The sequence below is a fragment of the Leucoraja erinacea genome, chromosome 13, assembly GCF_028641065.1.
Source record: "Leucoraja erinacea ecotype New England chromosome 13, Leri_hhj_1, whole genome shotgun sequence".
NCBI lineage: Eukaryota > Metazoa > Chordata > Chondrichthyes > Rajiformes > Rajidae > Leucoraja > Leucoraja erinaceus.
Genome location: NC_073389.1, coordinates 11,273,883 through 11,299,871, shown reverse-complemented (window position 1 = coordinate 11,299,871; position 25,989 = coordinate 11,273,883). Strand labels below are relative to the sequence as shown.

Sequence of the window (25,989 nt, the reverse complement as noted above, 5' to 3'; positions counted from 1 at the left end):
ACCATGGCTCTTTCCAATTTTTACTATTTCATTTCAACCGAACAGGGACATGATGATTCTGTACTCTTAAAATTTCATCTTTAAATGTCCTCCATTTCTCTTCCACATCTTTCCCATAAAACAAACTGTCCCAATTTACTCTTTTTAAATCCTTTCGCATCTCCTCAAAGTTAGCCTTTCTCCAATCAAAAATCTCAACCCTAGGTCCAGTTCTGACCCTCTCCATAATTATATTGAAACTAATGGTATTGTGATCACTGGTCCCGAACTGTTCCCCAACGCAACGCTCTTCCACATCTGAGCAAACTTTAGGCAATCAATGGTCCGCTACATTCTCCTTCCAATTGTCTTTCTTGACATGAGAATCGTATCCTCTTCTCAAGTTTTAATTCCCACACTTTTTGTAAGCACAATCACTAGTGCGTTTCAGAACGGTAATTGTTGAACTTTGCACGCCTTCCTACAGCCATTGATTCTGATAAAAAGGTCAATAGGCTGAACAATTAGACAGGCACAAAATGCTGGAGTAACTCAGTGGGACAGGCAGCATCTCTGGAGAGAAGGAAGAGGTGACATTTTGGTTGTGACTCTTCTTCAGACTTCCTCAGGTGTTTCCCTGAAGTGCTAAGTATTCAAAGCATTTCTTGCTTGTATGTGGAAAAAAGGACAGCATTTTAAGAACTGGTTATCTCATAATGTTGCTTTTATGGTTTCTATGGTGCATTCTACAGATGCATCATAGAAAGCATTTTATCAGGATGCATCACTGAATGCATCACAGCTTGGTTTGGGACAGCTCCATCTGGGACCATAAGAAATTGCAGTAAATTGTGAACGCAGCCTCAACCATCACACACAAACCAACCTCCCTTCTGTTGATTCCATTCACACCTCACGCTGCCTCGGCAATGCCAGCAGCATAATCAAGGTCGAGTCGCACCCTCTTCTTCCCTCTCCCTTCAGGCAAAATGTGTAGAAGTGTGAAAACGCACACCACCAGATTCAGGGACAGTTTCTTCTCAGCTGTTATCAGGCAACTGAACCATCCTACCACAAACCAGAGAGCAGTCCTGAACTACTATCTACCACTGATGTCTCTCGGAATATCCTTGACCGGACTTTGCTGGCGTTACCTTGCACTAAACGTTATTCCCTTATCATGTATCTATACACTGTAAATGGATTGATTGTAATCATGTATTGTCTTTTTGCAGACTAGTTAACACACAATAAAAGCTTTTCACTGTACCTCGGTGCACGTGGCAATAAACTAAACAGAACTGAACAAAGTGAACATTTGTGAGAGTCTGGTCGACTGCCCTACCTCCAGTACCTACTCCCTTCCCCATGGCAACTGCAGACATACAACATTTTCCTGTTTAAAACAAAAAAGCTTTTCACTGTCCTTGGAAACGAGGACTGTTTATTGTCCACGTGACATTAAACAAAACTGAACTGAACTTTAAGATATTTTAGTTAGAACTGTGACAATTGTTTTGCCATCAGTGAAACAAACTTTACTTGCTCCACGCCTCAGGCAGCATCTCTGGAGGGAATGGACAGGCAATGCTTCGGGTCAGGACCTTTTTGTAGAATGTTTCTGCTAGTCTTGATTTGCAGAACAAAAACTCTTGTTTATAATTGGATTCTAATTCGTCTGAAATGTTGCTTTCACAGCAAGAAGCTTTCGAGAGGTTATGCGTATTGTAAACGTTAAGATGTATATCTCATTTGTTTCATCCTGGGGAAAAAGTCTCACAGATATTGGGATGCGATGAAAATAAGAGCATAAGAAATAAGAGTTGGAGTAAAAAAAAAGAAAAGGCAGGCAATACTCAGCAGAACAAGTTGCATCCATGGGAAGAGAAACGGTGTTAATGCTTTTATGTTGAAGATCTTTCATCAGAAATAGCAGGATTAGGCCATCCATTACTTCAAACCTGCATCACCATTCATTAACGTCATGGCTGAGCTACTAAATCATTACCATCTTCCAATATTATCCCCATGTCCCTTAGTTTTCTTAATATCCATCTTTTTTTTGAATTAACACAGTGACTGAGGCTCCACTATGCTCTGGGTTGGAGAATTCCATAGCTTCACTGCCGTCTGAGTGAAGACATTTTTCTTCTTCTCAGTCTGAAACAGCCTACGGGTAATCCTGATAATGTGACCCGCCCAATTCTAGACATTTCATCCTCCCTTTGTCCACCCTGTTTGGCCCTATAAGAATTTGTGTAAGTTTCAATACTATCTTCTCATTACCTTCTAAAATCTAGAAAATCCAGGCCTGAAGAACTCTCCTCATCCAGCAACCTCAGTCTAGTGGTGTGTGAGTCTAGTTTTATCATTGGTTATCTCACATGAATCTGCACAGCTGCCGAGTTTTGAGGGCAGCACTTATACGAGATTGAAGGTCATGGTGAAATCAAACTAAAATAAGCTCAGGCTTAATAGAAAAAAACCATCGACCAAAGCATTTCCACCTTCTCCACTCTGTCATATTGTTATTTATCAGAGTTGATAATATATTCTAAACACTTCTGGGCAACTGAGCAAGGATTATAACTCTTCAAATTATAGGCTAGCAGTTAAATATTTATTCTTCCATTTTCTCTGCTTTCTCCCTTGGGTAATGGAGTATGTGAAGGCTGGGGTAGTCATCACTGATTTTAGGCTAGTGTTAAACAGGGTGTGTGCCTAGTAAACCTCTTTATGCTGACCATTGAAGTTGTGTGCATGTGGCTATCTAATGATCTCCCTCACACGTTCAAATATTGTTTTCATGCAGCCACAGTGGCGCAGCGGTAGAGTTGCTGCCTTACAGCGCTTGCAGCATCGGAGACCCGGGTTTGATCCCAACTATGGGTGCTGTCTGTACAGAGTTTGTATGTTCTCTCCGTGACCATGTGGGTTTTCTCTGAGATCTCCGGTTTCCTCCCACACTCCAAAGTCGTACAGGTCAGTAGGTTAACTGGCTTGGTGTATGTGTACATTGTCCCTGATGTGTGTAGGATAGTGTTAATGTGCGGGGATCGCTGGTCGGTGCGGACTCGATGGGCCGAAGGGCCTGTTTACCGCGCAGTCTCTAAACTAAACTAAACTTGTAAAAACTTGAGCGCATGGAACTTATTGCTTTCAACATATGAGGAGGAATGTTTGGGAACAATAAGTGATTTATCTTGTGGGAGAACAAATAGTTTGGAAAGCTACACCTGCCTGAGCTATGCCACAAGCAACGAGCCATGTGCAATTCTGGTTCATGGTCTCATCTTCTCAGTAACATTGTGCAAGCAAGTTTTGTTCTTTTCCTTAATTTATTCATTTTTAAGGATTTGAAGGTGATGGTGAGCAGTCCTCTTGAACTACTGCAGTCCTTCTGGTGAAGTTACACACACGGTGCTGTTAGGGAGGAAGTTCCATAATTTAAACCAAGAGACAGTGAAGGTGATACATTTCCAAAACAGAATCATGTGCAGTTGGATGGGGATGTGCTTTCTGCATAATTTGGGCCGGTAAATGCAGGGCATTTTGTGGATGGTACACAGTTTAGTTATGTTACTGCAGGGAATTAATATTTTGGATGGGTGGCAGGATAGCATAATCAAGGACAATTGTCACTCCAGTCATTCCCTCTTCTCCACTCCCCCGTCAGGCAGAAGATACAAAAGCTTGATAGCACGTACCAACAGATTCAGGAATAGTTTCTTCCCACTATTATCAGATTGCTGAATGGTCCTACCTTAAGCTAGGGTGTATTTCCGATCCTCCAGCCAACCTCAATGCGGACCTTGCAATTTTTTTTATCATCTGCACTTTCTCGGCAACTATAAAGCTATAATGCTGTAGCACTATATTCTACACTCTGGTATTTTCCTCTTCCCTGTTCCTGTGTATTTGATTGTATTCATCTTGATTTGACTGGATAGCACAAAACAAAGCTTTTCGGTGTATCTTAGTCCATGTGCCAATAATAAACATACAGGTTTCAATCAAGTGGGCTCTTTGAACTGAACAGTGTGGAGATCCTTCCGTGTTGTTAGAATTACATTCGTTTAGGTTAGTGGAGCTCCATCGGGTTTGAACATGGTGGAAAGGCTTGGGTGTGCAGGATGTAAGTGACTTGCTGCAGGACTTGCTGCAGGAAACCCAACCTCTGACTTGCTCTTGTAGCTATACGATTAATGTGGTTGGCCTACTTAAGTTTTAGATCAACAACGATGCCTCCCTTGCATCAATCCTCCATGCCAAATGCTAATGTTGTGGCAATGTATTCAAATTTCATTTGTGGGTGGTTAGATCCACCCTTGTTAGTGATGGCTGGCTGTTACTGGGAGCTTGAGTGTTGTGAATGTTAATTGTCGACACCAGACCATCCCTAAATATTGTCTCATCATTCCAGTTTCCTGGGATATGGTAGAAGCAACTCCTGCTGGTCTGCTCGCAGATCTATTTCTCAGTCAGTATAGAAAGCACAATCCTGAATAAGGGTCCCGACCCAAAACGCCACCTATCCATGTCTGACCTGCTGAATTACTCCAGCATTTTGTGTCTTTCCTTGGTACACTGGCATCTGCGGTTCCTTGTTTCTACAGTCTGAAACCGAAGTCCGTTGTGTAACCAATGACACATAAAAGATCATAGTTGCTGAGGCTTGCGAATGGAACAGAATTCAGATGCAGGAATAGATCTCAACTGGAGGGTTGATGTATTTTTGGACATTCACTAATGGACCTTCCTTACCTGAGGTGCTGTTGGGGTGACGAAGACATCAATATCCCTCAATAAAGGGTGATTCAAGGCAGCAGCGGACGCAGGGAAACAATGGTGTCAGTAAGCGGCTGGGGTCTTAACCCCCATGTCCTCGAAGATTTTCTGGATGCTTTGAGATCAGCTGCAGGGGACGCCCCTGGGCACGGATGCTGGATGAAGGCCTCGTGAGGCAAGGGACGCATATTCGCGGGTCGACATGATTGAGGTGTCGGTGGAGTGGGCCGCGGGAGGCCCTGCAACAGCCTAGGGCTCAAGAGGATCAGACTCCACTCCAAGAGGGCCGAGCGTGTGGAGTGGATGCAGCCTGCAGCGGCACGGAGCAACAATGGGCAATGGAGAATGACAACAACATTGCCTGGCCAGGCTAACCCTGCAACTCCAACGCAGTGCCATCGCCAGGACAACCGGCCTTGATGACCAAGTTAACACTTCACATTTTTATAACTTTGGACCTGAATCATACAAAATGGTGCAGAAACATTTACTGTTTTAGAGTCATCTACTCCTCCTGCACTCCTGAACTTAATTATGTTTGCGCATTTGTAAAGTAAAATTTGTACTGAACACTAGGCAAAAAAGAGGAACTTCACTGTATCTAGGCACACGTGACAAAAATTGAATAACCCAGTTACAGTATATAAGAATTGTTTTGAAATGCATTTAAAGTTAACCCATATAGGGTGTGAGGAGAAGTATATTTGTAGCAGTATTACAAACATCTAAAGTTACTTTGAGTCACAAATTTTTAATCAAAAATCCACTTAATAACAGGTGTGGTTTATAATTCTGACAGTAGGTATAACAATCTAAACAGTGCCACCAGGTACAGATACGGTTTGATTCTCACTCCATTAGTTGCTGAATTTTGCTTCAGCAGAAAATGGGATGTTAAATGCCAATATAACACATTTCAAATAAATCATTATGCATGCTGGACTCGGAGATGTTGCTGGAAATTGGTATTATCGCTCCAAGAATACTTGAAGCTTAATGCCATCCTTGCCAGGTCTGCTTGATTGGTAAAAGCTTTTAACATGTGTATCGATGCAATGGCTTTTAGCCTGTTATTTAATAACAGAAACATTCTGACCTTACCTGATATCCACTGGCCCACAGAGATTGCCATTGTTGGTCCACCTTAAGATGGTAACGTTGGGTAATGGAACTGGGACATGCAATAAACGGAAAGCAGTCCTAGGCTTCAGCTGGATAATACATGCAGCTCTGATGGATAGTTATGAGTGGATGAGCTAAGGTGTCTGTACTGATCTGTTAGCTTGAGAGGAGGGAGAGTGTCCCATTGCTTTGTGATTTACAAGAAGCCTCATCCTGAAACATTAACTTTGCTTTTTCCTCCACAGATGCTGCCCAACCTGCAGAGCAGTTCCAGGATTTTCTGCTTTTCGGAATGATGAAACATTTTACGAGTACATTTTTGTTCAAACAATTTAATTCTCTTACTGGACAAAAAATACTTACATTTAATATTTGACATTGTAGAAATAATTTCAATACAGATGAGAGGATCATAAAACATTGAAACTGAGATGGTAAAGAATGTACAGGGTCACTGATGTCTATTCTCTGAGATGGTTGTATTTAGATAAATATTACAGTAGTACGTCTAACATAGATTTTCTGCTTTGGTCAGAAGTGACTGTTTAATTCTTAATTTGTCATTCTTTGCTTTTATGTGAGGTATAACGAAATCAATAAAATTTTGTAAGGAGATATAATTTGAATTTACATTGCTCTATTAGTTAGAGTAATAGGTACAGTAAGCAATAATAAAACAACATGGTTTGCAATGATCATGAAAGTCGATCATTAAGTGCAATAACCATCAACAATGCATTCTCCACACTTATAATACATCAGGTAAAATCTTTTTCTTACAAGGCTTGCTATAAAATATAAGAAATATTATAGCAACGTACCCCTTGTAGAGATCAGGCTAAAATGAGAGATGATTCTTCAGTGGGACTGATTTTGTTTGCTGTTATCAGCTCCCACAGATTCAAGGCACAGTTTTAATTCTGAGGGAGCTTACAAAATGTTCATTTTAAGGAACGACTTGGCTGTTAATTAGCATATTTTACATTTCCTCCACTCACTTGATCATAGATTTGATCATAGGTATATGTTGCATTGCAAAGTTAGAAGGAAGCACCCTTTATTAAAGGCTTAGCAATTGTAACATCTAAAGCTGGTTCGCCTAATATTCTTTACCTTGCCCAAGTCTGGATATTTAACCTTCTCTACCTCCATATTCTGAAGCATATTTTAAAACCGTGGTCGACATTTGAGCTTGTGAGGAAGAATATGAAAAGAGGCAAAACAAATAAAATCTTATGTAAGCTGTCTGAAATATGTGGATCATTTAAAATTAGTCATTCAATTTGCCTGCCACCTCTATTTTCAAATATCATGGTCCTCCGCTGAGGTTGGTAGAAACAACTTGTTGAGGTCTCCAACCGCTGCCCATTTTTAGGCATGCTCATGTGGTTTTCGGAGGTGACACCCTCTGGCTCTTTCGGACTGTCAGTAAGTTGATGGGAGTAGCTGCCTGGAGCTGAATGATCCAGCTCTGATGTTGTACATGGCTCAGGGCTGGATTTCACTGGACTGAGTGGCGTATGGCTGAGCTCGCCAGGGGAAGAGCGTTCCATGCTTGGCCAGGGAGGGCTGAAGAGGATGAGGCTTTGTGGCCTACCTGCCTTCGATCTGTGCTGAGAGTGGCGTATAAACCCAGGCTTCTGCTGCACCACGGATCTATCCATTCTTAAAGATGACGGGCTATCTGGGACATCTTCTCCATTTGCCGTGGAGGTTTTCTGCACAACTGGTGCTGCTTGACTGGGTTTAGATTGTGTGATGGATGTATCTGGAGAGACAACATACCCGCCATGCTCAGGTGATTGAGACTTTGGCAGACCATTTTCTTTCCCGTCTTTAGATTCTGCCGGTGAAGAATTGGTTGCTGTCGAATCCAGTCTTTGTTTGCTGTCAGGCCAACTTGGCTCAACAGGTTGCAGAACGGTTAGAACTTTGTCCAGAGGGAGGGAAGAGGGTGTGAGGCTCTTCTTTGGCAAAGGCTTGGGGACCTGCGTAAACTGCACCTTTGGTGGAATGACTGGGATTGCTTTGACCTGACATGTCTTTATCATGTAGGTTGTTCGAACTGCAGTGACACCAACTGGGAATGATTGAACTGGGGTTTCATCAGACACAGAAGGTTGGTTGTTGACTGTGGAGTATGAAGCAAATAATGGTGTCTTATCTTCAGATGCAAAGCAACCTCCCTCAATTGTGCCAGGTGTTACCGCTGTGGATTCTGCACTGGCTCCAAAGTTTCCAACGTATAAACTATCCTGTTTAGAAGATGCCAATGAATTGTGTTCAGCTGTTGCAACAGTTAGCTGGCTATGTCTGGCGATTTCCTCCATTTCATTGAGGGAAGTTACAGATTTGCTTACAAGAGAGGTATTGCTCAAATGCTCATCATTGCAAATTGATAAAGCGGTCTCTGGGTTTTGACTGATCCAATCAATATTTTGGTTAACACACTGAGATGATGATTCAGGAGGCTCGTCAGGGGATACTTTATCTGTACACACATCAGGGGACCATATATCCTGAGCAGCAGCATATCGCCACTCCTCTGGCCTTATATCTGGTGACATCTTTGCCAGACATTCTTCCTCATCCTCTTTGACTTCGAATGAAGGCGAGTTACGTTCATTAAATGCATCGTTGTCCATCCAGTGTTTGGGACAGGGTAGCTCACTGGCAACGGTTGTCAAAGTTTTAGCTTTCAGATCGGACTGAATATCTGCCAGATGCTCCTCTTGATCTCTTTTCTCATCAGACAGATTATGCGTTGAATGTACAGCCACCTCACTTGGTCCAGTTTTCTTAATGCAAGGTTCTGAAGACTGAAATCCAGGAGAACCAATTGAATACTGATGCTTTATATCTGAATTAATATCGACTAATTCTGAATCTGCAGATGCTGTTGGTGAAGTCTCCACTTTCACCTTCAAAGTATTTTGATCCGTTATTGGTCGTATAAGTTCCATCTTGGAGGAAGCATCTTGTAAGGACTCCAAAGATTTAATGTCCTGAGTCTGGCACACTTGATCAGGTGTCTTGATGTTCTTCCCTTCACTGGGACATTTGCTACTTGTGGAGTTTAAGTCCATTTCTTCATGAGCAGTTTCAACCATTAGAGGGGAGCTTTGTAAGAACAGGTTGGGGAGACTGTGCATTCTGTGCCGTCCAATAATATTTACCGCTGTTGAAGCATCAGGCAGAGACATATACTCGATCTGGCTGTCGTCACGAGATTGATCCAATTTTTCTTCCATCTTTTCCAGAAAGAAATCAGGCCCAGTGGTCTCCTCAGTTTCAATAATCTCAAGCTCTTTGGCTTGAGGCCACAGATGCTCCTTAAATAGCTTGGCAGAGGAATCGGCATCCTGCAGAAACACACACACAATAACATTTATGAAGCTGCATTTATTACAAAGATATAGCATATTTAGTGTATCATATTTATTGACTGGTAGTGCACTGTGCCAATGGTGAAGAGGTATAATGTGTAGGAAGTGTGAGGTATAATATGGGTAACTTGGACACATAAGAAATAGATCACTACACAATAAAAGACCAGAAGGTTCATTACCACAGGTAACTCTCAGCTGCAGGATATAATTGACCTGAGTAATCAAAGTGCACAAAAAAGAAACGTAACCAAGATTCCTGCTCCTCATTGCTGTTCATTCGCTCCTGTTGGACAATGAACATGGTCATGTGAGATGAGGACATCGTTATTACTGGCCATGATGTTACTCCAGACTGAGTTTGACCTTATGCTGCAGAAGTGAGAGTTCTGCAGCGGCATGAATGCCAGCTCGCATCAAAAATCCTGCCTTCCCTCTTTGGCGACACAAATCAAACAATGTGCTCATCAATATCCTGTGACCATTATCAAGCTTGAGAAATGCAAATATTTATCTTCTTGCAAGTACATGTGAAATGACCACATGATTCAGGTACCAAGGGGTTCAGCGCAAATGAAGGTGTCCTACAGCAAGAATCATTCAAAAGAAAGTTGGAACTTGCATTATGTAGTGTCTTATTATCGCTTCCCTGAGAGTACTTTACAACCAATCAGCTGGTTCATAATTGCAACCACTGTGAACATGACAGTCCATAATAGTAAATCTCAAAAAAACCCAAATCCATGTAACCTGATAATCTTTGTTCGTTAGCATTGGTTGATGGAAAAATATTGGTCAGGACATGGCAATTACTCCTCCACTAGCCTGATGCGTTCTTCATATCCGTCCAAATACATAGGCTCTCCAGTTAGCATTTCATTCATTCAACTTTGTAACATTCCTCAGTCTTGCATGGACAAACTGATCTTGACGATGTTCTTTAGACTTCTCCTGAGATGTGATCTAACTCTGCTGCCCAGTAGTGGAGGCAGAGGGTGTGGACTCCTTGACTTCATAATTGTGGGTGATATTTAAGAAATTACTTCAGGAATTCTAGCTCTGTATTGGAATTTCAGGCCCAGAGATTAATATATGCTGTAGACAAAGTACTGATCAAACATCCATCAAAGATGTGTAGGAAGGAACTGCAGATGCTGGTTTAAACCAAAGGTGGACACAAAAGGTTGGAGTAACTCAGCGGGCCAGACAACATCTTTGGAGAAAAGGAATAGGTAACGTTTCGGGCCGAACCCCTACTTCAGACTGAGAGTCAGGGGAGTGGGAAACAAGACATATAGATGGTGCAGGAAGGAACTGCAGATGCTGGTTTAAACCATCATTTATATCTCTCGTTTCCCTTTTCCCTGGCTCTCAGTCTGAAGAAGGGTTTCGACCCGAAATGTTACCTTTTCTCCAGAGATGCTGTCTGATCCGTTGAGGTACTCCAGCTATTTTGTATCCATTAAAGACGGTTCATCTCCTCGCAGGTTGAGTTGGAGTTGAGATTTATTGTGTGGATAATCAAAATTAGCTGGAGAAAAATGCAAACCTGAATACACAAAGGTGAACGCTGAATGTGTACTGGGCATTCAGGAGTGGAGACAACTGATCTCCACGAATGGATATCCCACAGCATCTGGCATTTCGATACTTAGGCTTGGTTGAAAAATTTTTGCTCTGGGAGCTTGGATTTGTGAGAAGCATTTCCTTAAATACCCCTTGCAACTGAGAAATAAAAGCTTCCATACAGATTTTCCACTAGAGGATAACAGTGCTACACTTCAGTAGAACATTGGTAACATCCAAACCACTTTCAGATCTAAACCCTTGTGAAGAAACAGACTTTGGACTACTCTGGATACAGTGCAGTTTTAAAAATGTTATGGATTATCCGTGGTGTGCATAAATAACTCCCATTTAGTTAGTGTACAAAATCCTGAGAACATGAGGATGATTTGTGCACAATGAAAACAAGGCAGATAAGAATTAATTATATTGCACATACAAAATAAGGGGAATTGCTTTTGAAGTTCCTCATCCAAAGGGGCCACAGAGTAACAATCATTTTGAAAGATCTACTTTTTTAAAGGGTGTATTCTGTGAGCATTAGGCAGCTCTATAAGCTCCAGCCAATGTTACTGTTCAGCCTGTGCTGAGTAGAGTTGGCACAGACTATAACTGGGTGTGGATGTGATATGGTGATGGTGCCTCCTGTGGACTCAGGTCTCCATCAACACCGTTACACGTAGAATTCCCCCTGGTGCAGCTTTGGAGTGCCGGAGGCTGCGGGGAGACAATTAGAGGGGCATATTAGGGTAGAAATCAGAACCTTTTTCCCCAGGGTGGAATTGTCAACTGTCAGAGGCCAAAGCTTTAAGGTGAAAGGGGCAGAGTTCAAAAGAAAAGTGCGGGGCAAGGTGGGTGCTTGGAACTTGCTGCCAAGTGTGGTGGTGGAGGCAGGTACCATACATGGCTTTTAGATAGTTAAAAGGATAGGAAGGGAATGGAGGAATACGGAGGGGTAGAGGAGGTTAGTTTAACTTGGCATCATGTTTGGCACTGATGTCGTGGATGAAGGGGCCAATTCCTGCAGAATCACAGGGCAGGGGCTGAACGCTCAAGAATTTAAGATATGAACTAAAACGGGTCCATCACTGTGCCCATTTACATGACCTGCTTTAAATCTGTATGTAATTTATTTGTGGATTGACAATGCTCATCTAGTATATATGGGTGTGTTTGACACGTGAATGGTACTAACGTAATACGACCAATACATGAGTCATCAGTGCGTCTTTCAAACTGCTTGTACGTGTCTGGGATAGTCACCTAAAATGGCAACCATAAATGTGGTAGCTCAGGATTAAGGACCCCATCAACTTCATGGACCCAACATCATTTCCCTCTACCCACCTCTGGAATACTGCCTGAAGCTCAGGGGTGATGCTCCTCATGCTGCTGCATTATCATCAAGGATTGTTGTCATACAGAAACAAAAACCTCAACCTAAATTTCATTATTGTTATTGTAAGATTATCAACTTTGATAATTCATAGTTGGAGCTGATGATGGGATACAATCATCTCCACACCCTTTCTATTCACCTTTATTTACATCAGCCGTAACAAAAGTAATTGCCGCCAAATGCTCTGGGGCATTGTGCAATTTTAGGTGTGCCTTGCAAATGCATCTTGCTGCATTGATTTACACACTGTGGGAAACGCACTTTCACCAATGACTTCTCCCAAACTTAAGTTTAAAAAAAAATGCTTTACTGATAATGAAAATAATTTTGTTGAGAGTTCTCTCTCCGCTCATTCAGTCATGTTGTGTTGGCCTTGGACTCACCCTTCACTAGTTAAGAACATTGGAAGTAGGAACCATAAGGCTCCTGATCCTGCAGTTTCAATGTTTTTCATTCACACCACATGGGCATCAATGGAAAGACCGGGATCTCCAGCTCCCCCCTTTGGTTTTCCTTTAAACTGAATGGTTCATGGGGCATTTTAGAGGATAGTTTGGATGGTCTACATTGCCGTGGGTCTGCAATCTCATCGGACATATTCCAAACTCCCCTCCGTCATGGACATTAGTGAAGCTAAAGGGTTTTTACAGCAACCCAAATATTCTGGTGATCGCCACGACTGACAATTAGCTTTTTTTTTTTTTTTTTTTTAAAATTTTATTTTTATTAGCAGTACAGTAAATCACATTAATACATCGCATATATCTTATTACATTATGTTGTACCACTTCATTTTTTGAGCTTTAAAAAAGATAGAAATAAAAGAAGTAAGGAAAGTAAGCAAGAATCGTGAAGGTGCAGGAAAGTGTTGGGAGAAGAGAACCCCTTAGGGAAGGAATTAGAGAAGGAAGTAAAGAAAAGAAATAAGACCCTAGAAAGAAAAGAAAAAAAAAAAAGAAAGGAAAATCAATCGCTCTATTGTAACACAAAACTCTGCAAAAAAGGATATACCAACCGTGTTTTTATTTAAAAATTATTTTATACCCCCCGTTTCCAGGTCTTGGTAGCCTTTATGTTATAACTTATTATTGCACCTTATGCTTGTAATAGTTGCATAAATGCAGACCACGTCTTTTGGAAGTGATCTGCTTTGCCTGCTAGGAGGAGTCTCATCTCTTCCAAGTGTAATGTTTCGAACATGTTTGAAATCCACATTTTTGTTGTTGGTATTGCAGCATTTTTCCAAAATTTAAGTATGAGCTTTTTTTCCGATTATTAGCCCATAATTAAGTAAATTCTTTTGAAACATATTTAATTCTGGGTTACCTTCCGATATTCCAAAAATGATCCATTCTACTTTGGGTAGTAGTTTTGTTTTAAATAATTTTGTGAAGATTTCAAATATTTCGTTCCAGAATTTTTGGATTTTATACAGAAAACAAAAGAGTGCGCTATGTTAGCTTCTTGTAACTGACATTTATCACAAATGGGTGAGACATTGGGGAAAAGTTTATTTATTTTAGTTTTTGAATAATATAGTCTATGTAATGTTTTATATTGGATTAGAGTATGTCGTACGTTAGCAATTAGCTTTTTAATCCAGATTTATTTCAAGAATTCAATATAAATCCTGGAGCTTTGCGATGTGTCATAATTGTTACCATATTGTTTGCAAGCTATCAGCTCTTGACATGCAGTGTTTGCATTAGAGGTTGTGTAGGTTTGGTTGGTCGGTTACAATAATCATGTGGTACCCACCTTCACTTTTGCTCAGCCTGGCAGAAGGAACATTAGGACTCCCTAATGCTCATGGCTCCAATGTTAAGATCTCCACTGTTCAGAATTGAGCTCTGCCCAAGACTGCAAAAAGTTGCAGAGTTACGGACGTAGCCCAGACCAAGAGCGGAACTCACTATCAAAACATGGAGGGGACGGGGTGGGGCACAATTTTTGACGGCCGCGCGCGCATGCGCACACTCACACACACACGCGAGGCTTTGAAGACTCAATCTCAACCCTGCCTGTCTCACCGGGTTAACTACAGCCCTGTCTGGACTGACGGGACACCAGCGCTGCTAATCCACGCTGGCCATATTTCCCGCAAGACCAGGGAGGTTAACCTGGCGGGACAGGCAGAGTCTGACTCCCGACCTCTCTGGCCACTCTCGTGGGGGTGGGGTGGGGGCGCTCGGGAAAGCGCCGGAGACACGGCCGGGATCGATCGTGGCTGCGGATGAGGCGCAGGTCTGTGCCACGTCTCCCTCCTCCAATCGCCGCACTCTATCCTCAGTCCCACCCCCCCCCTCCCACTCCTCCCTCCTCCAATCATCGCGCCCTCGATCATCAGTCCCACCCCCACTGCCTCGCGGAAAGCAGAGATTTTAAAATCGGGATCACAAAAACTTGGGGGGGCGGGGATGTCCCCCACCTCTCAAAACATGGGGGGACGTGTCCCCTCTGGCCCCCCCCCGGGTTTTCCGCCCCTGGCCCAGACCATCATACGAACCAGCCTTTGTCCCATCAACTTCATCTACAATGTACGCTTCCTTGGAGAAGCAACCAACATAATCAAGGACCATTTACACCTTAGTCATTCCCTCGTCACTCCTCTCCCATCAGGCGGTAGATACAAAAGCTTAAGAGCACATATACCAGATTCAAGAATAGCTTCTTCCCCGCATTATTTATTGCACTGATGCACTACAATGCTGAAACTCTGCATCTCCCCCTTTGCTCTGTCTATTGTACTTGAGTTTGACTTGATTGTATTTATTGATAGTGTTATCTGATCTGGTTGGATAGCAAGCAAAACAAAGCACAGGTCAGGGTTCGGTCATGCCTGCCTGGAGTTTACACATTCTCCTTGTGATCACATGGGTTTCCTCCCACATTCTGAAGACGTGACGTTTGATAATTTAAATTGGTTTCTTCTCCCCTGTATCTATGGACCACATGCACCACAATGCTGCAAGCCTGCATCTTCCCCTTTGCTCTGCTTGTTGTACTTGAGTTTGATTGGATTGGATTTATTTATAGTATCTGATCTGACAGCATACAAAATACAGCTTTTCGCTGTACCTCAGTACACATGACAATAACAAACTTAAAACTAGACCGAAAATTTAACAGACTGCTGAACAGTCCTCTCATATCCTAATGATGTCGTCCTAATCTCCCAATCAGACTCATGTGGCCCATGCACTTTAAAAAAATCTGCCCTTTCTCTGCAGCTGTAACACTCTAATGCTGTAATACCACAGTGGGGCAGCACGGTGGCGCAGTGGTAGAGTTGTACGTTCTCCCCGTGACAGTGTAGGTTTTCTCCGAGATCTTTGGCTTCCACCCCCACTCCAAAGATGTACAGGTTTATACGTTAATTGGCTTGGTATAAGTGCAAATTGTCCCTAGTGTGTGTAGGATAGCATTAGTGTGCGGGGATCGCTGGTCGGTGCGGACTAGGTGGGCCAAAGGGCCTGTTAACTCTAAACTATACTAACCTAAACTATATTCTGCTTCCTGGTGTTTTTCTCTTTGCACTACCCGTTATACTTGTGTATGGGCTAATTGTATTGATGTATGGTAAGATTTGAGTGGATAGCACGCAAAGTTTTTCTCTGTACCTCGGTACACGTGACAATAATGAACCAATAGGATTAAGTATCCTGTTTGTGTGCTGCCTGATTCCGATTCCATAATCTGTAATTAACACTGATGTGACACCTTCTTCTCCATTCCAGGGAGCAACAATCCTATTAAATACTGAACAAATTGTGCAATAATTTGTCTAACCTGTTTAGTTGCTGGATTCTCTTTGATGCTCCCACTTTGATGTTCATTTTCACATGGATTCTCTGCTGAGGGAACAATTGGAGGAGGCACTTCTTCTTGCTCTGTGTTTTCACAGGGGTTTAGAGATGCAGCTGAGATGGTCACGGACTCTGAGGAAGAGAAAGGCTGCAATGGATCAGAGTCCTGATGTGTTGGGTTTAGGGAGAGCTCTGCTTGATTCTGCGATGATGAATTTGTGGAAACAACATGCCATTCGGCCCTCGATCCATCCGTTTCAATGTTCTGGTCATCTAAATAACAAGAACATGATATTCCTGAAATTAGATAAATATTAACGACAGAATCCCTTACCAAAGAAACCATTTTCTCCCAAAATATGAAAATTTCCATTGAAAACTCAAAATCCAAAACTCAAATTCCAAAACGTTTGCAGTGAATCTGACAGCTTGAAGAAAAGGAAAATGTTGAACCATTATTAATTAATGTATTTTTCTGAGACGACATAATTTAATTGATATTGTCTTCCACCAGTCTGCATTGCTGTTCTCATCCTTTCTCAAGCTCCCAGAACCCGGAAAGTTGTTGCCCTTGATTTAAACTTGCATGCCACCTGCATCAACATTCAGAGGACCATCCTCTACAAGGGATGACTGTTCCAAGCGAATTATACCAATAGACACACTTCCCCCAACATTCCCCCAACAATAGAAGTGTGAAAGTGCACACCACCTGATTGAAGTGTGAAAATGCACACCACCAGATTCAGGGAGAGTTACTTCCCAGCTGTTATAGGGCAAGTGAATCATCCTACCACAACCAGAGAGCAGTCCTGAACTACTATCTACCTCTTTGTTGTCTTTCGGACTATCCTTGATTGGACTTTGCTGGCTTTACCTTGCACTAAGCGTTATTCCCTTATCATGTACCTTTACACTGCAAATGGATTGATTGTAATCATGTATTGTTTTTCTGCTGACTGGTTAGCACACAACGAAATGTGTTTCACTGTTCCTCGGTACACATGACAATAGCCTAAACTAAACTGAACAAAGTGAACATTTGTGAGATATCTGGTCGACTGCTCTACCTCCAGTAACTACTTCCTTCCCCATGGCAACCACAGACATACAATATTATCCTGTTTAATCTCATCTTTCTCTCTTACTCTCTTACTCGGTCACCTAATGGTCTTTATGGGTGCAGTAACTTATCCCCACTTCTTTCTATTTAGTATATGCTATTTGCTGCTCTCGTTATGGTATCCTCTGTATGGGGACGATCAAATGCTGGTTGGGTGATTATATAACTTCTATATAAAAGGTCACTGTTGCGCAAACATGACCCCAAGTTTCCAGTTGCCTCCATCCCAATATGACATGGCTTCAGTGAAAATCAGCATAAGCTTCCAGCACCACATCTACCCGACTACATTATAGCCTTTCACAATCAACATTAAATTGAAGAATTTCAGAAAATTCCAGAATATTTAATTTAGACTTGCAGCATTCATACCATTTTCTTTTGGTAATTTCAGATAATAACTCTGCTCCACACATATTGTCCAGATAACATTTTTTTGTTTCTTTGCTTGCTGCAATAACATCTTCTTTTACCTTTCAATGTTATCCCTTATCATCTAATCTCCAGCCTTCTATTTTTTTTAAATCAGAAAACGACTTCTGATCTCTGCCCCCACCTCCCGCCCCCTTTCCCAAGATCCCTAAACCTGGGGCGGCAGGGTGGTGCAGCTGTACAGTTGCTGCCTTACAGCGCTTGCAGCACCGCAAACCCGGGTTCGATCCAGACTACGGGTTGCTGTCTGTACATTCTCCCCGTGACTGTGTGGGTTTTCTCCGAGATATTCAGTTTCCTCCCACACCTCAAAGACGTACAGGTCTGGAAGTAAATTGGCTTGGTAAATGTAAAAAAATATCCCTAGTGTGTGTAGGACAGTGTTAATATGCGGGGATCGCTGGTCAGTGCAGTGAGCCTGTATCTCTAAAAATTAAAACTAAATCTGATGAAAGGCCATTAATTGGAAGCGTTAATTGCATTTTCCTATATCCGGATGCTGTCTCACCTACTGAGTATTTCCAACATCTGCAGTGTTTTTCTACCAGTTTCTTAAAACTGTATTGGAAATTCTAACACATATTCACAGACAGTAGATATCCATCATGGTTTATGTAACATACCCTTCTGTTTATGCTGGCCTGAATCAGTTTGATCTTCCTTCTCTTCACTGGCGTTGTCAAAGGTGCTGCTTTCAGGAGGCGATGGCCTGTCCATTGACTCTAGTGATCCTGTGGCATTCAGATGTTGTGCATCTTTTAGTGCTTCCTTACAAGGTGTGACACGGGGATTGATAATCCCTGAGATGTGTAACGGCACAGATGTGGAAAAAGGCTCAGAAATATTCACTGCCATTGGTTTTCTATGATGTCGTGGTGATGCTTCAAGGGGAAACAAGTTACCTGGGAAATTGGACTTGGGTGACGAATCATTGAAATTTGCTGAGTAAAACAACCGTCTCGTCTTTGGTGATGGCTCCGATTTGTTGAAGGCTTCCCCACAGAACACCTTCAGCTGCTCCGGCTGCGCTCTCAAAATCGCTGTCTCTTTGTCTGACGTTCCCGGGCTAATGTTCCCCACACATCCTCCAATCGCACCCACCAGCTCTTCCTGATCCCAATCGCTGTGCCTCCGACTTAGATTGTAGGAACTTCCTGATCCAAGAGTGTGCGATTTCATCGATCCTGAGAGCCCTCCTCCCAGAGTTGCTCCATGTTTAAATCGAACACCCTTTTCATCATCTAGAACATAGCAATGATACACTTAATAATAAGGCTTGAAGTAAAATTCAGCACAAATCAGACATTTTGAGGGCTTGGCTCTGTCTGTAATAACACATTATGTTTCATTTCATTCCTCTTTAGCAAGTCTATACAATTTCTTACTCTGAAGCAATGAGTTAGTTCCTGATTAAGAGATAAAGCTGATGGGATGCTGAAATCTCTTTATCATTTGTTCAAAATACAAATTGCAAGAAGAACTCAACGGGTCAGGCAGCATCTGTGGAAGGAAATGGACAGACTGTGCTTGGGGTTAGAGAGAGCATCTCCAGCAAAAATACAAAAGAGGAACTCAGATGTTCAAGGCAGCAATTAAAGACACAAAGTGCTGGAGTAATTCAGTGGGTCATTAAGCTTTTCTGGAGAACATTAAGGTGACATTTCGTGTTGGGAACCTTCTTCAGACTTGTGGGGGAGGGGGGGGGGGATGAGAAAAATAAATATGGAAGAGAGGAGGGGCAGGACAAAGCTTGGCAAGTAATAGGATATAGGTGTGGGGGGGGGGGGGGGGGGGGGGGGGGGGGATAGGCAGGCAGGGGTTGGACAAAGGATAAAACGACAGATACAAGAGGATTCAGCTGGTGCCAGCACAATAACCTGGCTATCAACACCAGCAAAACCAAGGAACTGATTGTGCAGTTTGGAAGGGGTAGGATGGGGACCTATAATCCCGTTTATATCAATGGGATGATGGTGGAAAGGGTCAAGAACTTCAAATTCCTCGGTGTGCATATTTCCAAAGATCACTGCTGCCTTTATAGTGATCAAGTGTGTGTTAATCTGGTGTAAAGCTTCTCACGCACATGGACCACGCGTTGGATTTAACACCAGATTACATTCCATTTTCTTCATCAAAAGAATAATGATACAATGTCTTACCTTCTAATGGCAAGGAGCAAAGGGACTCCATACTCTTAGCAGGTCGAATGTTGCCTTTTTCTGTTTACAACAAATAAAACAGAGTGAGCAACAAATTTGTCTCGCATGAATGAAGATAACCAGTTAATAAAGATTTCCCCCCCATTGCACACAGTGAACAAAGATAAGCTTTATATCAATGCCGTGCAAACACCAACTTTGGGCCATTACCTTTCATGATCAGCCTTGGTTTACTGAAAGCATTCACTTGTCTCTGAGTCAGAAGGATATTGGTTCAGATTTGACCTGAGGCTAGAGCACATGGTGTTGGCTGACATAAGTGCAGCATGATGGGACCTCTGCATGTTCAGAAGTGACCTTTTTGTATGGGACTTTAAACCAAGACATCGCCTTCACTCATCGTAACTGTTTGGCTTGCTACACCCATTCAGAGGGCAGTTACGAGCTATAGGTTAGGACCCATATTTAGTAAATAACAAATATTCCTCGTAAAAGAACACAAAAAATAAGAATAGGCATCTCAGCCCTTCAAGCCCCCCCCCTGCCATTCAACGTGATCAATGTAATTTGTCCCAGACTTCAACTCTTTGAGTTCCCCAGTTCCCCATAACCCACAATTACGTCATCTTTCACTTAAAACAAAATCTCTTCATCCTTAATGCCTCCAGTAATACCTCCAAATAATACCTCCATACACCTCTTGGATAGAGAATTTTACAGATTCACCATCCTCTCCCAGCAGAAATTTCTTCGCACCTAATTTTTTAATGACAGCCCCGTTATCTCGTAACTATAACCCCTTCTTCAAGGCCCTCTCACTGTGGAACCATCTCAACATCTACCCTGCCATGTCCTCTAGGATCTTATACATCTCAATAAGATCGCACCTCACTCTTCTAAATTTCAAGAAGTTTACATCCAACTACTTTAGCTTTTTTTGATAGGATAACCGTTGCATCTCTGGAATTCACGTAGCGAGTCTCTTCTGCTTCCCATACTAATACACCCTTCCGTAACTAAGGATCCTCGACCACACGTAGTTCCCCAGGTGTGGCCTCACCACACCATCCACTATTGTGACAATCCTTCTCTGTTTCTAAATTCCAGTACCCTTCTAATAAAGGCCAAATAGCCATTTGGTAGTTATTGCACCTGCCTGCTAACCTTATGAGTTTCATGCACAAGAACAATTACATACCTTTACTCATTTGCAATTTCTTGCTCTTTAGATATTTGTCTGATGTCTGCCGTCTCTCACCACAACTTCATAATCTGCCACAATAAACTCCATTTGAGAAGTTTCCACCCACTCATTAACCTACCCACATCCCTGTAGAGAACAACTTTCTTCACTGCAACATGCTCTCCCTCCTATTTTCATATCATAGTCACACTTTGATATCTTACACTCTGTCCCATCATAAATGGGTGATTTATATAATTGAGGGCCAAGTAAATAACAGAGGGTCGAAAACTGATCTTTGGTTGCATCAACCCTGAAAATGACCTGTTTATTCCATGAAGATTAGTAATAAGTAGGTTCCATCTCCTTTCTTGCATGTAGCTAATTCAGGAGTCAGACAATGACGTGTAAGAAGGAACTCTGGACGCTGGTTTATACCGAAGATAGACACAAAGTGCTGGAATATCTCAGTGGGTCAGGCAGCATCTCTGCAGTAAAAGGATGGGTGACGTTTTGGGTCGGGGCCCTTCTTCATATTCTATCCGAGTCTGTACAAGGATCCCCCCCCTCCCGAAATATCACCCTTCCTTTTACTGCAGAGATGCTGCCTGACCCGTGAAGTTACTCCAGCACTTTGTATCTAATTCAGGAATCATTTATTGGTCCTCCAGGAATATATCTTTATTCAATAAACTAGTAAAACATACAATTTTTTCTTCTCTATCTCTATCTTCTCCAGAACTTTTCAAATGCACAGATATTCCGAACAGAGATTTGAGTTTGTTTATTCTCTACTTGTATTTTATTCTTTTTGGTCCCTTCCTTTGACATTGCCCACCTGTCCTGTAACCCCAGAAAGATTGAAGCAAAGTTGTCATTTAATATAATAACAAGGACTTGCAGATGCTGGTTTATTCCAAAGATCGACACAAGATGCTGGAATAACTCAGTGGGTCAGGCAGCAACCCGGAGAATGTGGCTAAGCGGTTTCGGAAGGTCTACTTCAATCTAAAGAAGGGTTCTGACCTGAAACGTCGCCTATCCATGTTCTCCAGGGATACTGCCTGACACTCTGTGTTACTCCAGCATCTTTTTATAGTACTCGTATTGGTGTTTGATTTGATTTGTTTCATAGCTTTTGTATTTTTTATGACTTTTCCCTCAATTTCCCTCCTGGGATAAAAAAAGTTCTATCATATTGTATCGTATCATATCGTTATTCCAGATCACCTCTTCATGGAACTGCCCCATCATTTTCTTTTTCATATTTATGTGCCCATTTAATATTTCAGTTTTTGTCTTAATCTCCTTGGTGACACTGCTTCATGGGTCATCTTTCTGTTCCTGGTTATTTGGTGTTCGTTCTACAAATTGAATCATAGCCTGCCGTGCCTCGCTGCCTCCTGCTGTTCACTATCTCATCCAGTATCGTCAGTATTTTCCCACATGCCTTTATTCATCTCTGGAGTCTCCCAGATGCTCAGTTTGTCCTCACTTCTTGGCAGAATATATATATTTCCCAGACTCTGTTAGAAATGTATTTCAAGGACTTCTGATTGCTGTTTGCCAATATGCTTTCCCATGTTATTTCCCCAAATTCCATTCTCAGCTCCTCAGTATCAACTGTTTAATAATCTGTGTGTTTTGTAGTCATTGGCGAGAACTGTTTTTTTAGAAACATAGAAAATAGGTGCAGGAGTAGGCCATTCAGCCCATTCAGCTCCGTCATTTAATATGATCATTGCTGATCATCCAAAATCAGTATCCTGTTCCTGCTTTCTCCCCATATTACTTGGTTCTATTCGCCCTAAGAGCTATATCTAACTCTCTCTGGCAAACATCCTGTGAATTGGCCTCCACTGCCTTCTTTTATATTATGACCATTAATGCTTAGATTTTCCTCTCCTGTCACGGTCTCTCACTTCATTCCCCATTATTAGAACCAGTGATTAATTGAAAGATACAGCATGAAAACAGTTCCTTCAGCCCACCGAGTGTCCATTGATCACCAGCCATACTGGCTCTATGTTATTCCACTGTCACATCCACCTACTACACACAAGGGCATTTATATGGAAGCCAATTTACCCTCAAACCTGCACGTCTTTAGGATGTGGGAGGAAACTGAAGCACCCGGGAAAAAAACAGCATGGCCATAGAGAGGATGTGTAAACTCCACACAGACTGCACCTGAGATCAGGATTATCCTCTGGTCCTGTGTGGCAGCAGCTCTACCAGCTAGATATTACCTAGTGGTAAACGTTCTCTTGTCAGGCTTCTTAAACATTGGTGTAGAAAGAATGTCTGTACAAATTCTAGGAGCATCATGTCTCTTACTGACTTGTGAATTTCAGGACCGATTATAGTGTAGCTAGATGGCAGCAGTGATAGATTTAGTGTGGTGGCAGTGCTCTCTCCACTGAGTTAAAATCTTATTTATTCCCAACCAGATTGAAGGATTTGAGCATATAATCTAGTCTGATAATTGCACACAGCACGAAAGGATTGAAATGCAGATGCTATTTTCTGTTAAGTCATTAAACCGGGCATCACCTGTTGTCCCTAGTTCTCATAGAGTCATAACCTTGCATAGCATGGTAAGAGGCCCTTTAGCCCAACAAAATGCCCCATCCCAGCCTGTACCATTGCCCACATTTGGTCCATATCTCTCTAAACCTTTCCTATCCATTCTCAGGCACAATTAAACACAAAACCTTGGACATTATTTCCAATTCTTAGTGATTAACTATTTTTTTATTCTTTTCTCAAGTCTACTCTTTCTCAAAACTTTTCTCAAGATTTCTCCTTCATTTCCTTCTTCATACTTTATTTAGGGGGTTGGTTTCTTTCTTTCAATAATATTTACATAGATTACTTTATCCCATCTTCCTCTTCTGCCAATGTTTTCTCCAATGTATCTTGTCTTTGCCCTCTTTTTTTCTAAGATGCTGCGGGATTTTGCTGCCATAGACTAAAACTCTTCACTTTGGCCCACAGAATCAGTCTTGGTGAAATTTACGATATGATACGAAACAACTTTATTTATCCGGGAGGGAAGTTGGTCTGCCACCAGTCAAAATATACAGTTACAAGGCATTGAAAGTGTCATGTACATTATAATAATAATGATATTTAAGTGACTGGGGGTGGGGGGAGGGAAGTCAGTCTACCCCACAACAGAAGTGAGAGGAGTTGTATAGTTTGATAGCCACAGGGACAAAAGATCTCCTGTGGTGTTCTATGATGCACCTTGGTGGAATCAGTCTGTTGCTGAAGGTACTCCTCTGGTTGACCAGTGTGATGGAGGGGGTGAGCTGTATTGTCCAAGATGCTCCGCAGTTTGAGGATTTGCACTCATATCTCATCCAGCCGAGGCACTGACTGGATGACTGGATTATTAGTCCAGCAAGTCAACTCCACCCCTGTTAACCCAATACCAGGCAGCAGTTCGGAAATATGGATCTGTACTGAAGACTGACTTGTCTTACAGCTATGATAAAGTAACATGACAGTTACACCGTGATGAATTAATTAATCCCCATCCTGTGAATGACTAGCTACTCAAATATCTAATTTAAACAATGAAAAAATAAAGACAAGGAAAGTGTAATGTATTCATACATATTCATGTGTATATTAATGAGTTGGTGTTCAATATAAGCAGGGAATGCTGTGTAATAAATCTCCCTCTCATGATCCAGGCAACCTGTGTTTAAGTCTTGTTCTTCATTCTGTCGTCCGGAATATAACAAAATTGGCGACGAGGACGGGATAGAGTTTGTGAACTCATCCTTTAAATACAGTGCAGGACTGTTTTGCAACCTGCAGTATTGTTTAACATTTTAAACAGCAAATACGAAGCTGTGTGTGTCGCAGTTGTTTGCGAGCTGGACACGATAGGTGGCAGATCCTTCTATGCATGGGACTGTAGTTTAAAACAGCAGCTGTACAAATCGTCGAGAGTTTGTCAGGCTATCTCTATGTTGTGTCTACGTGGCAAGATGGAGTCCTTAGGATTGTTTGGGTTTTAGACTGAGTTTTTTTTTGTTGAGTTCCTCAAGCTGGTATAACCTTTGTACAGCTATGTTTTAGGTGAATTGATACACCAGAACAGACAGGAAAACGGGGATTTTGAATGGACTTTAAGAAAAAAAAAGAGAACAACACGATGGCAGCGTCCACGGGCTACATCGGAATCCTTGGCACTTTCGACAAGCGTAGAGAGCCGTTCAGCTCCTATATGGAGAAAGCGAACATGTTTTTCACGGCAAATAACATAATGGCGTTAGTGGTGAAGGAGAGGTAATGACTGAAACAAATAAGGCCGTTTGCGAGCGCATGAAATCGATTCTGCTCACGGAGATCGGTCCTAAAGTGTTCGGTACACTCGTGAATCTCCTTGCGCCCATAAAGGCAAAAGACGATCCATTCAATTACATTATGAAGAGATTGGACGAGCACTTCAACCCAAAGCCTCTGGAAATTGCAGAAAGCTATAAATTCGGCACTAGAAACCAGAAGCAGAATGAGACAATCAATGAGTACATTGTTGCCTTGAAAAACATAACTGTAACTTTGGAACCTTTCTCGGACGCGCACTATGCGACAGATTTGTTTGTGGTCTAGTGGATGAACAAATTCAGTCCAAACTCATGAACATTCCAGATCTTACATTCAAGAAACCATGCAAGATTGTTACCACAATGGAAATGGCATTAAAGAATGCTCGCGGGTTTCGTCCACCACAGACTGCAGTGGCCGTTTACAGTCAAGGCAGTGCCGATGGCCAAACCAAGAGGTGCCAAACCAAAACCAAAGTATAGCGGGAGCCGAGTTCAGCCAATTGTTATTGTTGCAGTGATAATCACTCATCCTAATTTTTCAGTTCAAAATGGCCAAGTGCTATACTGCCAGAAGAAAGGCCATATGCCTCAGCGGCCAGCTTGCAGGACCTGCGGGAAACAAGGACAACTCCAGAATGGAGTTCACATGATGAACCCAAGAATGAACTTGGGTTGTACCATTTAAACAAAGTTCCCACGCCAA

General features: G+C 42.1%; 1 protein-coding gene across 2 annotated transcripts in view; it reads right to left on the bottom strand.

The window, feature by feature from the left end:
- Positions 1-5,119: 5,119 nt before the first annotated feature.
- The window catches only part of arhgap31 (Rho GTPase activating protein 31), a 118,234-nt gene continuing 97,364 nt past the window's right edge, over positions 5,120-25,989 (bottom strand). The window contains exons 9-12 of one of the 2 annotated variants that reach the window (XM_055644449.1): positions 19,761-19,820; positions 18,225-18,842; positions 16,030-16,319; positions 5,120-9,251 (exon numbers count right to left, since the gene is read on the bottom strand). In XM_055644449.1, the coding sequence (XP_055500424.1) occupies positions 7,164-9,251; positions 16,030-16,319; positions 18,225-18,842; positions 19,761-19,820 (3,056 nt within the window). In that variant the 3' untranslated portion in view covers positions 5,120-7,163. The remainder of the gene's footprint in view (positions 9,252-16,029; positions 16,320-18,224; positions 18,843-19,760; positions 19,821-25,989) is intronic. The other variant, XM_055644450.1, reaches the window with a different exon arrangement.